This window comes from Ictidomys tridecemlineatus, chromosome 4, assembly GCF_052094955.1.
Source record: "Ictidomys tridecemlineatus isolate mIctTri1 chromosome 4, mIctTri1.hap1, whole genome shotgun sequence".
Lineage (NCBI taxonomy): Eukaryota > Metazoa > Chordata > Mammalia > Rodentia > Sciuridae > Ictidomys > Ictidomys tridecemlineatus.
The window spans coordinates 109,408,471-109,426,033 of record NC_135480.1 but is presented as its reverse complement, the minus strand read 5'-3'; the positions used below and the strand labels follow the sequence as shown (position 1 = coordinate 109,426,033).

Genomic DNA, 17,563 nt, shown 5'->3' with positions numbered 1-17,563 from the left:
ATAGTGCCTGGCATATACATAGTACATATTTAATGTACTTTTGCTGATTTGGTTCAAAATTTATATAGATAAATAAATGAATATAGAAATAAAAAGTATAGCTAAGCATGCTAAATCCAGATGAGATGATAGTTTTCATTATATACTACTCTTTAAAGTTCATGTGGGAATTACATTATGTTAAAGTATTCCCTCCATTTTAAGAAACATTTTATTTATGGGGTGCTTACTTTATTGTAGGCATTAGAATTTTACATATTGAATATGATGTCATTCTTGCCTTCAAAAAGGAGAAAGAATTAGCCATATTTGGAGGATGCATGGACATTGTTAATTTTACTAATTTTATCTATTCTCTTCTTGTCCATTTTTCCCACTAACACATAAGGTATAAATTTTGTTGGTATTAATTATTTTTATTTATGAGGTAAAAATGGTTCTATCTATCCTCAGCTCCTGAGATAGTGTGTGGCATACAATAAATATTCTGTAAACATTTTTTGCCTAGATAAATGATTTTGATAGACGTTGCCCAATTGCCTCCAGAAAGAACTTACAGATTTTATTGCCACAAACAGTATATAATAGCTATTTGTCCCCATATTCTAGCCAGTGTGGGGCTTGTTGAAACTTTTTAAAGTTTTGCTAAATGTGCTATACTATTTCTGTATTCAAAAACCTTCCCCTGATTGCTTTCCTTTGCTAGCCTTTCTCCCTGTTTTTCTGCCATCTTGCATACAAAGCCCTTGTAGGAGCTGTCCCTGCCTGCTCTCTACATTTCCTCTCTTCCCATTCTGTCCAGACCCCACCCTCAGACTTCAATCTGTGCAAAACTGCTCTTAGTGAAATCACCTGTGATGCTCATCATGCCTTTCCCCTGGAATCTCACCTTATTTTGGTTCTCATATATGTTTGAGATAGATGACCACTCTCTTATAGAAATGTTGTAATTTTTCTCCCTGAACACAACATTCTCCTGGATTTCTTCCCATTTTATTGACAATATCTACTCCATCTCTATTACTTCTTCCTTCTCTATGCAGTCTCTAAAGGTTGGAGTATCCCGAGACTCTTACATGGTATCTCCTTTATCCTCTAATCATGTTTTCTTTAGAGCTCATCTTCCACAACTTTCATACATCTAAAATCTGCATTTTCAGATCTGATTTTCCCCCACAACTCCGTGCTCATTGGTGTACCTGTTGATCTGACAGTGGTACTTTGACATCTAGTAGATACCTCAAACTTACCTTGGCCAAACAAGAATGCTGGCTCTCCTCCACTTCACTTTGTCTCCCACTTTCTAATCTTCCCTAGTTCAGTAAACAGGGCTATTATTATTCTCTCACACCTAATCTGAGTGTTGTCCTTGACACATCTCTTTAATCTCACACTTCATATCCTTGCCTCAGCAAGTATTGTTGGTTCTGCCCTTTGAAACAACATTCTGAATTCACTTGCTTTTCACCACTGGCATAGTTGATGACTCTGGTCTAACTCTCAGTGCCCTTATCTGTCTCCTGTGGAATTTCAGGGTCTCCTGATTGTTCTTTCTCTTCATGCCTGTATACATTTCCTTGTATTCTCCACTAGCTGGCGATCTTTTTTTTTTTTTTTCTTTTGGTACTGGGGATTGAACTCAGGGGCACTTGACCACTGAGCTACATATCACCCCTATTTTGTATTTAATATAATTTAGAGACAGGGTCTCACTGAGTTGCTTAGCATCTCACTTTTTTTTTTAAAGAGAGAGTGAGAGAGGAGAGAGAGAGAGAGAGAATTTTTTTTAATATTTATTTTTTAGTTCTTGGCGGACACAACATCTTTGTTGGTATGTGGTGCTGAGGATCGAACCCGGGCCGCACGCATGCCAGGCAAGCGCGCTACCGCTTGAGCCACATCCCCAGCCCCAAGCATCTCACTTTTACTGAGGCTGGTTTTGAACTTGTGATCCTCCTGCCTCAGGTTCCTAAGTCTCTGGGATTATAGGCACACACCACTGTGCCAGGTTCCAACCAGCTGGTGATCTTTTTAAAACATAAATGAGATCACATCCCTTTGCTTCTTTCAGTTCTCTAAGGGCTTGCTAATACATTTACAATAAATCCTCAAATCTTTATCAAGATCTTCAAGATTGGGTAGGATCTTGCCTGGCCCTCCTCTCTGCTTTCATCTCTTACTTCTTTCTTCTTGGCTCATTCTACTCTCACCACAGAGTGCCAAGTTAAGTCCCAACACAGGTCTGTACTTGGTATTCCCTCTGAAGAGTCCATGAGCCTGAGTCTCCATCTGAAAAAGGGAAGAAAACCAGTAGCAACTATGTCATAGAGTTCTTGTGAAGATTAAATTAGTGTATTAGAAGCACTGAAATGGGATTGGCGTATGGTAACTGTGTAAGTGTTAGCTATGGCTTTGTTATTTCTGTCACTATTTGGGGGAATGTAAAGGAGGAACACATGTTGTTTGTGTTGAGTTTAGATGCTTGTGAGATGTAAAAATAGAAAAGCATGTGTAAAAATAGAAAATATTATTCAGAATGACTAGTTCTCTGTAATAAAAGGTGTTCTAGTACCTTGGAAGAATGAACAAAACTTAACTAATTTAGTATCTAGGGATATGTTTGTGAACTGGGAAGGCGTGGGTCATTAAGTGCCTGGGATTTGACATACTCACTACAGAACTTTTCAAGTAGAAGGCAGTCATCATGCTCACAACTCTGGTTGTTCAGATGAAAGATTTCATTGATTTTTGTGGCTTAGATTTTTTTTTTTTCCTTTTTGAATGCTTTCTAGTGAGCCAAGGCCTGGGTGTTCTCCACAGTCTTCCTGCCTACTTCTGGAATCAGACGCCATGCATCCAGATCTTGGACCCTTATGGACACTTCTGTATGTTATTCTTTTGATTCTGTGTTCTTCTGTGAGTTCAGGTAAGACAAGAATAGTGGGGTTTGAGCTGAAGCCTTTCCTCATCTTAATCCTATTAAAAAATTTTCAGCTAAAGTATTTTGGCAATAATAGCAGTTTCTAAAGGTGTTTCTAAGATTTGCTTGACCAGCTATCTGACTTAAAAACTTGATTAATGAAGCAATTTGAGGATCTCCTAGTAGTGCTTTGGGCATTAGCAGGCCTTCCCATTTTTGTCCTTGCATTTGTTCCTTTTATTGTTTTAAATATATTTTCTAGCCCAGTGTGGTGGCACACATCAGTAATTCCATTGGCTCTGGAGGCTGAGGAAGGAGGATCACAAGTTTGAGGACCGGTTCAGCAACTTTGTGAGGCCCCATGCAACTTAGTGAAACTCTGTCCAAAATAAAGAATAAAACGGGCTGGGGAAAAGGTTCAGTGATTGAGCGACCCTGAGTTCAATCCCCAGTACCCACCCCTCAAATATTTTCTATTATGATTTTCTCAGTAAGGGGCTATGTTAAAATTTTCTGAATTTGGTAATGATGACAGGATAAATACTGACTACCCACCACCAAAGAGAAGTTTTAGAATCAGTATGGTATAATGTTCAAATTGGAGTGAGAGAACCTGGTTCAAATCCCAGGTGTGCCACTCCCTCTAGGATCTCGCCTAGTTTATTGTTTACTTCTTTGAGTTACTGAAAAGCTTAAATGTGTTTATTGTTAAATGTATGCAAGCCCCAAGTCAGATACGGGGACTACACTCCTTTCTCTATTTTGGACGTATATAAAGAAAGGTGAATAGTAAGAATGTACAAATATAGTGATGTCTACTCACTGAGTAATATTTATTATTTATTAAAATATTTATTATTTATTAAAATTGCTGTGTAACTATATTGGATGTACAAGTGAAAATTGATTTAGTGATTTCATTTCTGTTTATGTTTTGCTAAACAGCCACCCCAGCTTTAGCCAAGAGAGGCACTTCCTTTAATTTTCATTTCTGATTAAATATTCTATAAAAGAAGAGCCAGCAATTTGTTGATTTTTTTCCCTTTTAAGTATTTTATTCTATTAAATACAATATTCATGCGTCTCTTCCTGTTTTGGGAGGGATGGAGGTAGGGAGGAGGATCTATATTGATATTTTAATATAAGAACCACATCCCCACCCACGTTCCTTAAGGAATTAGTATGATAGATTAAGCTATTTCAAACACCAAGTAAAAATGTTAAGCCTTATATTCAAGAAAGAGTAAAATTTGTATTTCATTTGTGACTCCCCTAACTTTGTTTTCTTAAAAGTTAATACATAGGGGCTGGGGTAATGGCTCAGTAGTAGAGCGCTTGCCTAGCACATGTAACGCGCTGAGTTCAAGCATCAGCAACACATAAAAATAAATAAATAAATAAAGGTATTGTGTTCAACTACAACTAAAAAAATTTTTTTTAAAAGTTAAACAATATTTTATATTAAAATAATAAAGTAGTTAAGAAGTGCCATGCCATTATTTGTGGAGTGATTTGCTCTGACAGGTCAAATGCTATTAGTAAAATTAGAGAGAACTCTATTAATTTTGAAAATCATCTTCTCTTCTTCAGCTTTTTTACTTCCATTTCTTACAAGCCATTTTGTTAAGAGTGGTTTGCTATTTCTTATTAATACAATTGGTGTTATATCTGATTTATACCATAAGCATTCTTGTCTGTTCTACCTAAATTGTGAAGTCCTAGGCTAACATTGCTCACTCTTTTTTTCTTCTAAAAGAAAGTTGTATGAGAATTTTGCTAGAACTTTTTTGCAAGCACAAGAACCACCACATATATAGATTAGAGGTTGCCTTAGTTATAGATTCATATGACATGTGTTAATGTGCTCTTCTTTCTCTCTGCTCTTACCTCTCCTTCTTCCCCTTCCCGTTTACCCCTTTCCTCATGGGGAATATTCCCTCATAGACTTGGCACCTTATTTTATTTCTGAGCCTCTCTCTGAGGTCCAGAAGTTTGGTAGACCTGTGGTACTACGTTGTTCTGCTAAACCCGTGACTGCTCACATCTCATGGTTGCATAATGGAAAACATTTGGATAGAAACATGGAACAGATTAAGATTCACCAGGGGACATTGACAATCCTTTCTCTCAACCCCTCCCTTTCGGGTTACTACCAGTGCATTGCCAACAATAGCATCGGTGCAGTTCTAAGTAGCCCTGCAACAATAACCCCTGCAGGTGAGTTCAGTCTGGTTTATTATCTATGGGTTTTCTTAAAACTACTGTTAGTGATGGCATTTTTGAATAGCGGAAGGACATGGGCTTTGGTGTGAGATATGTAGAAGTCTTATCCCAACTTTAACTTTACCATATGAATATCTTGGGGAAATGTACTTGGCCCTCTGTAGCCCAGCCTTGTATCTTCATCTGTAGCAATGGTATGGAAATGATTTTTTTTTTTTTAAGTTACAGAGTTAGGAGAGTTTTCTAATGTGAATTCTAAACAATTTTTTTGTGATTCCTTAAAAGTTCTTAATGTCAATAATAACAAAGCTGTTGTCTTTTTTGATGCTGATTTATTTCATGCAGTCCTTTATCTTTTTTTGAATCTAATTGTTTTATTTGCCTTGATTACTGGGTGATTTTAATTAATTTAATTGAAACCAGGCTAAAGAAGCAGGAAAAAATAACTGACTTAAAGAAAGGAATGTGGAGTATTGAACTTATGGAAAATCTGGAATGCGTGGTTTTTCTTAGTAAGTTTGAGCCATCTGCCTTTTAAATGGTGATGGCTTCCAGTAATGGAAAACGTCTTTGTAAGGGCACCCCTATTTACAGAACAAATCTGGATTCCCCAGGAGTAGTGAGTTTGTCATAACTGAGAAGAGTAAATGTTTTTATAGAGCTGTGACCCATGGACAGCTCCAAGACACACACTGGAGGGTTGGGTTTTAGTGGCAGGCTGCTGACTTCCCTGTGCACTGAGATAATAAGGAACCTTTCCGGGCAGCCTCCGTCTGTAGAGAGCTTAAATTGAAAAGAATTGAGATCGAATTGGTATATTCAGATAACTGAGACAACATATTGCTTTGCTTTTTGATGTCCTATGGTTATCCCCAGAGGCCATTTTATTGCACTTTGAGCATTTATAAACCAGGAAAGTGAGCTTTGCTGAGGGCCTGCATTGAAAAGGATTTATCTTTATAGAATGGGGATAATTATGCTTTATAGTTCTCCCTGGTGTTTTAGGAGCAGTTTGTTTTTCTTATAGTCCCCTAAAAGCAGCAACTTCTGCAAAAAGGGTGCCTTGAGTTAGCTGTCAGCCCTCAACCAGGCGCCTCTGCCCCAGCTGCTTTCTTAAATAAAAGCTCACACTAACCTCACGACTGGGATTAGCCACCACAAGACACCATGTGGCTGATGTTTCTAAATTTTAGACTTCCTTTGGGAAAGAGAACTCAAGTTTGCATTCATTCATTCTTTTATTTACTTATTTATTTCAGTTCTTGGTGACTTTGATTCTTCAACAAAGCATGCTATTACAGCAGAAGAAAAAAGCACTGGTTTCGTTGGCTGCAGAGTACCAGAGAGTAATCCTAAAGCTGAAGTGCGCTATAAAATCCGGGGAAGATGGCTGAAACATTCCACAGGTGAGTCCTTTTATAAAAAGCTAATAGCACACAGAAAACAAATATTCCTTACATAACTGCATTCTGTGTGCTAGGGACTGTGGTTGGGAAAATAGGTAAGATACATTGCACTCTGAGAAGTTAAATAGAGGAAATGAAGACATTAGTTCATTCCAGTCTCTACTCCAATTTTACTTCCTTGGAGAAGACCAGTCAGATGGTCCTCTCTAAAATAATGTGCCTTTTTACCCTTTATTCAGCTTCAATTTTCTTTATAGAATTATCACACCTGTTATGGGTTGTTTCGATATTTGTTTCCTTGTTTATTTTGTACTCCTTTCTCTGCACCCATCACCCCCTACTGCAATGCTAGTTGCATGCATGCAGGACCTTTGTGCTCTTTCTCTATTGCTGTGTCATGAGTGCCTTTGCTGAGTTTGGAAGAAAATAGTTAACTCAATATATATTTATTGAAAAAAGGGAAGGGCAGACAATGAATAAATACCATGTGGCCAGTACTTTTAAGGTAGAGGTTCATCAGGGCTGTGATCATGGTATCTTTGCCTAAATATGCTTCTTGTGCTTTCAGACTCACCATCTGTTAAAATGTTTCTGATGGATTAAATTTTGTTATGCCAGTACTGTCAACTCTTTATTTTTGGCCTTGACTTTCCTTTTCTTTCATTTAATTCATTTAATGAATTTTCCTTGGTTGCTTATTTGCTGCTAGTCTTCTGTATAAATCTTAAACACAACTGCAAACCCTTGTTAGTTTTAGTTGCGCTGTGGTGGTCTTCAGAGAGTGAAAACTAACTGCATTCCTTTCCTTCTTCAGGGAATTACATAATTCTTCCATCAGGAAATCTTCAAATTTTGAATGTATCCTCAGAGGACAAGGGATCATACAAATGTGCAGTTTATAATCCTGTCACCCATGAATTAAAAGTTGAACCCATTGGCCAAAAGCTCCTTGTGAGTCGTAAGTATTTGGGAGAGCAGTGGCTACTAGCAAAGGAAGAGTCCTCCAAAGTATTGCTCAAAAAAAGTTGGGAAAGGAGAGCTCATTTCAGGTCTCTGTCTCTCTCTCTCTTTTTTTAATATTTATTTTTTAGTTGTAGTTGGACGCCTACCTTTATTTTATAAAATAAGTGGTGCTGAGGATCAAACCCAAGGCCTTGCACATGGTAGGCGAATGCTTTACTGCTGAGACACAACCCAAGCCCCAGGTCTCTTTCGTTTTATCATAAAAAGTCTTATCCCCCCAAAAAAGTAAATGCAATAATGTATAACAGAATCAAACCATACATATTTTAAAAAATAGAGCAACTTTTTAGAGGGGAGTTATGATCAGTGTGACAGAGTGAATTTGTATGGAGAATTTTGCCCTTTGCTCAAACAAAAACAACTAAAAGCAGGAATGTAACTTGATAGCAGTGGTCATCACATTGGTGGCTGAATGGGCGGCATGAGGAAAAGATCTTTCTACTCAATTTTTAAAAATTATGATTAAAATCATAGATTGTGGCTGTTGAGTTGAGGTACCATCAGTAGTCTGAGCATCATAAAAGAGTGGTTTCTGGACTTGTTGAGAATTCTACCTTTCCAGAGTTATATAATTGAGAAGTAGCCCTCAAGGACCACAAAAATCTTTTCATTTTAATCCTCAGCTAAAAATGATTTCACTACTAATTAGAATGTTGTTATATAAAGAAAACTAAGTAGCAGTGTGAGGATGCTCACAGCTTTCCTAGGGAAGAGATTGGAAGTGAATCCTTACTAATAATATTTTGTGTTCCCTTCCTTTTCTAGGCCCTGCCTTGGATGGGTTTCACATTCTTCACCCTACCCTTCCACAGGCATTGGCTGTCCTTTCTCATAGCTCTGTAACCCTGGAGTGTGTGGTGAGTGGGGTCCCAGCCTCACAAGTGTATTGGCTGAAGGATGGGCAGGATGCTGTGCCGGGAAGCAACTGGAGAAGGTTACATTCACATCTTGCCACTGCTAGCATCAATCCAGCAGACTCTGGAAACTATTCCTGTGTGGTGGGCAACAAATCTGGCGACGTAAAACATGTCACTTATGTGGTTAATGTACTCGGTAAGATGTCACTTACTCAATTTTTTCCCCCCAAATCAGGACATTATCCTTGTCTATCTGATGTTTGTAGGACATATGTGAGCTAAACTAAAACAGTGAATATCTAGAAATATTCACACCAGTAGCCAGAACAAGGCTTCATTTTTTCTAAAAGGACTGCTAAATTAGGCTGTATTTCTGGGTGGCATAGAACATTTCACATGGATTGCTCTTGGGAACCTAACCCCCCGCCCAGAGTGTCCTTCTCTGTGAACTGGAGAAAAGAAAACTGGAATCTGATGGAATGGAAAATTCTGATGTGTATCTCTGTGTGGCGTCCTGTAGAAGCAACTAAGAGTACTGACTAGAAAATGGCAAATCAAAAAAAAAAAAAAATCAACCTATTTTATTATTATTTTTTTCCCTTTTGGCATGCTTTTACCTATGTCGAGCTCAAAAAATTTGCATTATTTTTACATATATGCTTTATCTCAAAGCTGTTTCTTTTCTACTAGCCACTTACCTTAGTGTCATGTGTAATAGTAGAATGTTTTCCTTTTTCAAAACAGATTTACATGAAAGCCAGAAATAAAATTAATTTCACAATAAATATAGTTTTTGTAAATTTTTTCCAAGGGATTTACTTAACACTCATGGCCTAATGTAGGTTCACAACACTGGGATTTAGGAAGTATTTGGCAAGTGGCTGCATAATGCAGTGATTGGGCTGGGGTATAGCTCAGTGGTAGAGCACTGGCTTACCATATGTGAGGCACTGGGTTTCATCTCCAGCACCTACCTGCACCCCCCACATGGGTGTGCACATGGACATGTGGTGATAATCGGGAGTAGGTTAATATGCATAATTACTTATTTAAGGCATATGCTGCAAATATTGATAAATCGTTTACTTTTCTAAATACAAAGTGACTTCATGGCTCTTAAAGGAAGTTTCTTTCTAATTTACTTATTTATTCTTCTCTGTTATACACCTAACCTCGAAATAGACTTGACCATAAAAAGAATTTAAAATGAATAATAGATTTCTTTTCTGGCTCTTGTCTAGTGTGAAATACAGGGAAACAATTACTTTCCTTTAACCTAATCACCTGAAATAAATGCTACAAGAAGCCTAGGATTAGAAACTATATGTGTGTTGGAAAAGTTAAGTGGGTGAATCTATCTAAAAAAGGAGACAATATCTTATTAGTAATATATGGTTTATTCTATTAGTGGAAAGTTAAAATATATTTCTAACATTTTTATTGATGACCACAGCAGATGGAAGAATGTGAATAAAGAATACAACCTCAACAAGTTATTTGTAGAAGATTTTATTTGACCTGTGTGATAATGTAAAAAGTACATCTTGAGGGGTAGAGTTTAATTTACATGTTTTATTTTCAGAACATGCTTCAATTTCTAAGGGACTGGAAGATCAGAAAGTATCTCTGGGTGCCACAGTACTTTTCACTTGTGATGTTCGTGGGAACCCAGCACCTAACCGTACCTGGTTTCATAATGCACAGCCTGTTCGTCCTTCCTCACGACATTTAACTGCAGGAAATGGACTGAAAATTACTGGGGTTACAATGGAAGACTCTGGACTGTATCAGTGTGTGGCAGATAATGGGATTGGATTTATGCAGTCCACTGGAAGACTTCAAGTCGAAAAAGGTAAACTTTTAGATCATGTGATTATATAAAACTTCACAATAAGCTTTTGCAGCAATTAAAAACAAAGCCCTTTTTACTGAAAGAAATAATGCTACACTATACAAAAGCTATGTTAATTTTCCATATTTATTTCTAGTGGAAGATAGACATGTTCGTGAAGAAACAACATTATTTCATCAAGCTCATTAGAAATTGTTTTTAGACTAGGATATAGTTTGGTGGTAGAATGCCTAGCATGCATGAGGTCCTTGTCTTCATTCCTACTACCAGAGGGAAAAAAAAGAATTAGGAAAAAAATATTTTTAAAATATATGTTCTCAAGATACATAATTTAAAAAGTTATATAGTAAATTATGTCTCTCATTTCTATTCTGCAGCCTCTTTAGAAATAACTTACTTTTTCAGTTTCTTGACCATTACATGCACATACAAAAATGTGTGTAACACTTTCTGTTTCCTACATAAGGGGCATTCTTTAAATTTTTTACTTAATATGTATTTTGGGTATTGTCTACATGGTACATAACAGAGTATTTTCATTCCTTTTAAAAACTATGGCTCTTTAGTATTCTATTATGTAGTTGTAACATTTGACTAGTACCTTATGGATGTTGCTTGTAATCTTTTATCATTTTAGTTGTTATATAATGAAGGTCCTTCTGTAAAGATTATTTTCCATACATGTGAGTATCTATAAAAGAAATTCCCAGAAATGAACTTACTAATAGCTATTACTGAATTGCTTTCCATAATTGTTATGAAGTTATATACCTTATAGTCTATATTTCTTTTATTATGGATGAAAAGAGGTCTCTTTTTACATGTTTGTGAGGACTTTGGATTTATTTCTCTGTATATTGATTCTTCATTGTCTTCTGCCCATTTATAGAATCTAGGTTTTTAGTCTTAACGTTTTTGATTTGTAAGAGTCCTTTATATATTAGGAAAATTAATTATTCATGAGTTATAAGCATTTCAGATTTCAGAGAATGACTATGACACAGTGAATATTTTTACCTTATGTAATTAATTTAAAAGTTAATAATAGAAAGGTAAGTTTTTAAAAAACTTGCCGTGTATTTGGAAATTTAAAATTATACTTCCAACCTGTGGACCATAAAAGAAATTGTAGTGGAAATTTAAAATACTTCAGACTGAATGATAATAACAATGCCATAGATAAGTTTTGGGGGGGTACCCAAAATAAAATTTAGAGGGAAATTTATAGCCTTTATATGCTTATAGAAGACTAGTAAGGCTGAAAATTAGTAAGTGAAGTGAAAAAAGCAACAGAATAGTTTCAAAGAAAGCAGAAGAAAGGAGATAATATAGATAAGGACAGATCTGAATCAATTAAATAATAAAGATAAAGAAGATCAATAAACAATGAGTTAGTTCTTTCTAAAATCTAATAAAATAGGCAAACCTTTGGCAAAATTGATTAAGACTAAAGAAAGTAGGTAAAAATAAACAATGAGAATAAAAATGGAGCTCCAAGTACAAGGCTTATGGAGATCAAAAATAATAAGATGGTTAGGATAAACTTTATAACAGTAATTTGCAAATATAAACAGAAGTGGACAGTGTTAGTTTTGTATCATGTGACAAAACACCTGAGACAATGAGTTTAAAAAGAGAAAAGCTTTAGTTTTAGCTCATGGTGTCAGAGGTATCTGTCCTTGATCCCTTGGCCCTGTTGCTTTGGTCCTGTGGTGCAGAGTACATCGTGGCAAGAGGTCATTGTGGAAGGGGCCTGTTTATCTCATGGAGACTGGGAACAGAAAGACAGGAGGGGACAGGGGTCTTAATATCCTCAAGGTAATGCCCTCAATGACCTAAATTTCTTTAGGCGTTACCTCTTAAAAGTTCTGCTGCCTCTTAGGACACCATAAGCTGGCAGCCAAGTCTTTAGTAGATGGGTGGGCTTTGGCCAATTCAAAATCCAAACTATAGCATGAACAAATTCAGAGGAAAAAATATGACTTAGCAAGACTGACTTAAGTAAATAAAAAGCCTGACTAGTCCTACAGCTATGAAAGAAATTGAATTAGGAGTTGAAAATCTTCCCACAGACAACATACCAGACCAGATGGTTTTATGGAGGTTCTACCAAGCTTGCAAGTTACAGATCATTCCGAATCTTACACAACTCTTCCAGAAAAGAGGAAGAGATGGAACTTTCCAATTAGTGTAATCCTGATTCCAGATTCACCAAAGGATGGTACAAAAAAGAAAAATCAAAGGCCAGTCTTTTTATGAACGTAAATATAAAAATACTAAGTGAAAAATGAGTAAACCAGCAATATGTAAGAAAGAAAATACCTCTTGATCAAGCAATTATCCCAGAAATCCATCAGAAAATTTAAAGTGTCTTTCACCCACTTATCTATTAAAGGAGATAAAAAAATATGATTATGCACTGGAAGTACAAAAACACTGGACATAATTCAATATCCATGTTAGACATTCAGAAAAATAGAAATGAAAAGGAATTTTCTTAGTTTGCTAAGACTAACAAAAACTTACACGAAACATCATTTTTAATGGTGAAATATAAGAAACACTTTTTTTCTTCCCTTCTTTCTTCCCTTCCTTCCCTCCCTTCCCTCCCTCCCTCCCTTTTTTCCTCCCTCCCTCTCTCCCTCCCTCCCCCCCAGGGCCTTGAGCATGCTAAGTGTCATGGTTTAGATGAGGTGGCCTCCCAAAAGCTCTTGTGTGAGAAAATGCAAGAAGATTCAGATGTGAAATGACTAAATGATGAGCGTTATTGATAGTTGTAACCCCAGTGAATTAATCTACTTATAGGGATTAACAGGGCGGTAATTGAAGGCAGGTAGGGTATGGCTGGAGGAGTAGGTCACTTGGCCTTGCCTTTGGGGTTTCTGTTTTGTCCCTGGTGAGTGGAACTCTCTCTCTCTGCTTCCTGGTAGTCATGTCCTGAGTTGCTTTCATCTACCACACTATTCAGCTATGATGTTCTCCTTTACCTTGGATCCAGAACAATGGAGCCAGTTGTCTGTAGACTGAGACCTTTGAGTGCCAAATAAACTTTTCCTCCTCTAAATTTGTTCTTGTCAGGTGTTTGGTTATAGCAGTGAAAAAGCTGACTAAAACACTAAGCATGGAGCACAGCCCAAAGCACTCCCTTTAAAATCTCTTCTAGTCACCGTAGATTCTATCCAGCACAAAAAGGTAGAAGAGAAATAAGAACCCAAATAGTTACTAATTTATAAGCTGACATGATTGCCATTATACAATATCCAAATAGTTTACTGGCTATTATGATCATTTCATATCTTATTATTAGAAATAATGGTATTTATCAAAGTGGTTGGAGGAAGGCCAATAAACAAGAATCAATTGCCTTTCTATATGCCAGCAACAAACAAAATATCAGTTAAAAATTAAATATTTTAAGAAAATATTAGCTCCTTTAAAGCAGACAGTTATATAGGAAGATATACCAGTCAATAGATAGCAAAATTCAGTATTATAGGGTTGTCTTATCTTTCAAAAATTTTTTCTGTATATAGTATTCCAATTAAAATTTAATCAAAGTATTTTGATGACCTTAGAAACTGATTCCTAAATGAGAGAATATGTAAAATCAATATTGATTTTAATAATATGTTTTAAAAGAATAATTTAAAATCATATGACTACATTGAAATGAAAATATACTCATTATTAAAAGATACTATTGAGGGGCTGGGGATGTGGCTCAAGTGGTAGCGCGCTCGCCTGGCATGCGTGCAGCCTGGGTTCAATCCTCAGCACCACATACAAACAAAGACGTTGTGTCCACCGAAAACTAAAAAATAAATATTAAAAAGTTTCTCTCTCTCTCTCTCTCTCTCTCTCTCTCTCTCTCTCTCTCTCTCTCTCTCTCTCTCCCCCTCTCTTTAAAAAATAAGATAAAATAAAAAAATAAAAGATACTATTGAAAGTGAAAAGAAACAGTAAACTAAGGGAAGATACTAGTAACCTACACAACTAAACAAAAGAATAGTGTATATTATACACAAAGAACTCTGATCTATTTTCCAAAGATAAATGACACCATAGAAAAATTAACAAAGGCATTTCACAGGGAAGGAAAAATAGGAATTGTATGTAAACACATGAAAAGATGATGTTCACCTTTGTTAGCACTCAGGGATTTGCAGGTCATGACTGGTGAAATAGCATTTTACACTCACTCACTTTGCAAAAATTTGGAAATTAGACAAGAGCAAAGATATCTTTTGTGTTGATCAATATTCCATGGTAGGCTACTTAAAAATACTGCCCAGAATACCAGTACTAAAAGGAGAGACTTGCTGCCACTTTAATTTAGAAGTATCAATGTTGTTCGTATGGATGATAAGAAATTGTGTATAAATTTTATTTAAAATAGGATTTTTCCCTCCCAGGATTTTTATAATCAGATTATCCCAGAATTGACCATTTTCTTGAAAAGATAGTTTTATATCCTTTACATCTCTTTTTCACATTAAAGTCTAAAGTTCTGGCTTCACCTCCTGTATTTACCGTGGTCAAATATGTATAGTATCCCTATTGGAAAGCTCTCAATAGATTCCTTATATACAATCCTTTTCTGAAAGATTAAGAAATATATGTAGGAATGTCTAGAGGCCCACAGTTGTGAAAATGTTACTTTTTATTGACAGTTGCACTTTGTAAAAATTGAGACAGGAACCAATCGGAAGGGAAATATCTTTGTTCTAATCATTACTATTACATTTCTGTAAAAGGATGAAATTATTTTGCAGCACAGAGACTATAATGTTTCTAATTTTAGTATGTGAATTATTTTTTTTACAGACAGTGGATTTAAGCCAGTTATAATTACTGCACCAGCAAGTGCCAGAGTGGTAGATGGAGACTTTGTGACTTTGTCCTGCAATGCCACTGGAGTGCCAGTTCCAGTCATTCGTTGGTATGGTGCCCACGGATTGATAACCAGCCATCCATCTCAAGTCCTTAGGTCTAAATCTCGAAAGTCACACTTATTAAGAACTGGAGCCCTTGACCCAGAGCCTGTCTACTTCATCATGTCCCGAGCTGGCTCAAGCTCGCTCTCTATTCAGGCTGTTACTCAGGAGCATGCTGGGAAATACATCTGCGAAGCTACAAATGATCATGGCACCACACAGTCAGAGGCATTTCTTATAGTTGGTGAGTTTCAATTAGTATTTTCCTCTTTTTATAGTAAGAGAAAAGGTGATTAGAAATATGTCATTTTAATAAATGCAGCCCCTGTAACAGTGAATGTAGAACTGTATTTTGGGGTATTTTCCATCTGTGAATTAGATGAATGTCCTTCTCCATTTCTAGTGTTTTTGTTAAGTGCCTGCTTGTCAAATAGTATGGTTTTAGTTGGGAGCAAGCTCAAACTATAACTTGACTTTGGGATTAATGTTTTTGGTTTTCTGAGCCTCTGATAATGCTATTGCTGACTTTTTTTAGACAAATCCTTGATAAGTGTAGTATTCAAAGTCTACAGGTTTGCCTTCATTGAGAATACAAACTTATGGTCCTATCAAATAATACCTGTATCTATGTATTTTCCCTATCTTACCTCAAATTACTTTTCTAATAGGAGGAATCATAGTATTTATATGCTGCTATTTTTTATGGTAATAACTAAATGTTACATGATTTTTGAAATATAGACATGTAGAATGTCAATAGTAATGAAAATTAAGTCAAAGTTAGTGAAATTCGAATTCAAACCTTATATCATTGGTTCTTTAACAACTGATTGATCAGTTTAAGAGATTGTTGCCATATTTGTCTCTGAGAGTCAGAATATTCAGTTCTGCCTTTAGTGATGGTCAACTGAGGTCCCTGCCCTAGTCCTCTACATTGAAGGACTTCCTGTGGTACCTTTCTGTCTGGATCCTCAGAGCCCATGGAGTCAAAGTCAGTGCTTATCCTGATCCTAGAGTCCACATTCTTGTTTCTGGTAACAGGTCTGGGGCTCCAGAATTTCTTACTTTAATGAATTCACAGTCTGGTTCCACACAGGTCTTTTTTGCCTGTCCTGTCCTCCATAGTATAGACCACACCATCAGTGTATGGGTGCCATTAAACCAGAGGTGGGGCCAGTGAGTGGTCTTTGGCAGAAGAGTGATGTTTGAAGTGTGCAGAGTTTGGGTGTATGCGCTCCAATTTATTTTCAGATGCAAATAAGGAGCTTCTAGCTCTGGATGAAGTTGGAGGTTGGGAGATAAGTGGGGAACGCCAGTGACTTCTGTTTCTACCTTGGGCTACTCCAGAATGGTAGAGGTGGAAATGATGTGGAGTTGAGGCCTGTGGGCTGTTAGAGCCCTGGCTCTGATACACAGAGCTTTGTAATCTAGGGCCAGTTACTGAACTTTGTACTTTTTGCCTCACCTGTGTAACAGGTATTATGAAGGTGTCCTGCTCACAATAGGATTAGTGTGAGATTTCAAGTAGCTAATACATGTAAGCTTCTTAAAATTATGTCTGGTAACAAAGCTTTTCATGAACATCAATTATTAGGTTATGATAACTATTAACTATTATTACAGGTTTCCATTGTGGTGGTATTTAACGAAAAGAAGAATTAGTTGTGATTTTAGTAATCTTAAGAACTCTCTATCAAAAAAATAAAAGATCTTAGGAAGGTGCTTGAGTGTTGTATAAATTTATACATATATATGAATATGTATATGCATATATGTGTTCATGCATCTATTCCAGTTGGCAAAAGTAAGAGTGACTTCGCTTTTACTTTTAGCTTTGTGATAGGTATAATGCAGGAGCTGCTTGGGTAGAATTTAGCAGAACTGATTATTTTATGTAAATATATGAAATAAGGAGACATATATGTCATGGTTGATGGAACTAGATATTTTGTCCAACTTTCTCAAAAATCTGAAGCCCTTAGAAATTACACAAATTGTTTAGATTAGAAGATCTTTTAAGATTATCCCCTGCTCCAGGATTTTGTGCTTTCCTAAACTATATATATATATATATATAAATGGATAACTATAATTTAATAATAACTAGATAGTAACAGTCTTAACCTAATACTTTGTATTTATGTAAAGCTTCTACTGCCAGACATGATTCTAAACAGTTAATGGCTACCACTTTTATGTGTAATAATCCCATCAGTAGCATCCTACCTGTGTGTTCTTCTGCTGTCTCTTTTACATGCTTTGTAATAATTATTGAGACCTAGCTGAGTTTATTGAGCTTGAAGCAGTGAATTAGAATCCATTTTTTTAAAAAATAGGAATCTGAGCCT

General features: G+C 36.2%; 1 protein-coding gene across 14 annotated transcripts in view; it reads left to right on the top strand.

The window, feature by feature from the left end:
* Cdon (cell adhesion associated, oncogene regulated) overlaps positions 1-17,563 on the top strand; it is a 178,411-nt gene that overhangs the window by 115,085 nt on the left and 45,763 nt on the right. For all 14 annotated transcript variants that reach the window (XR_005733837.2, XR_013437979.1, XR_013437981.1 and 11 more), the window contains 7 exons: positions 2,793-2,926; positions 4,865-5,137; positions 6,403-6,549; positions 7,364-7,507; positions 8,338-8,625; positions 10,012-10,281; positions 15,106-15,459. Coding sequence is in view for 10 of the 14 variants with exons in the window: in XM_078047295.1 (XP_077903421.1) it covers positions 2,793-2,926; positions 4,865-5,137; positions 6,403-6,549; positions 7,364-7,507; positions 8,338-8,625; positions 10,012-10,281; positions 15,106-15,459 (1,610 nt within the window). In the remaining 4 variants the exon portion in view is untranslated. The remainder of the gene's footprint in view (positions 1-2,792; positions 2,927-4,864; positions 5,138-6,402; positions 6,550-7,363; positions 7,508-8,337; positions 8,626-10,011; positions 10,282-15,105; positions 15,460-17,563) is intronic.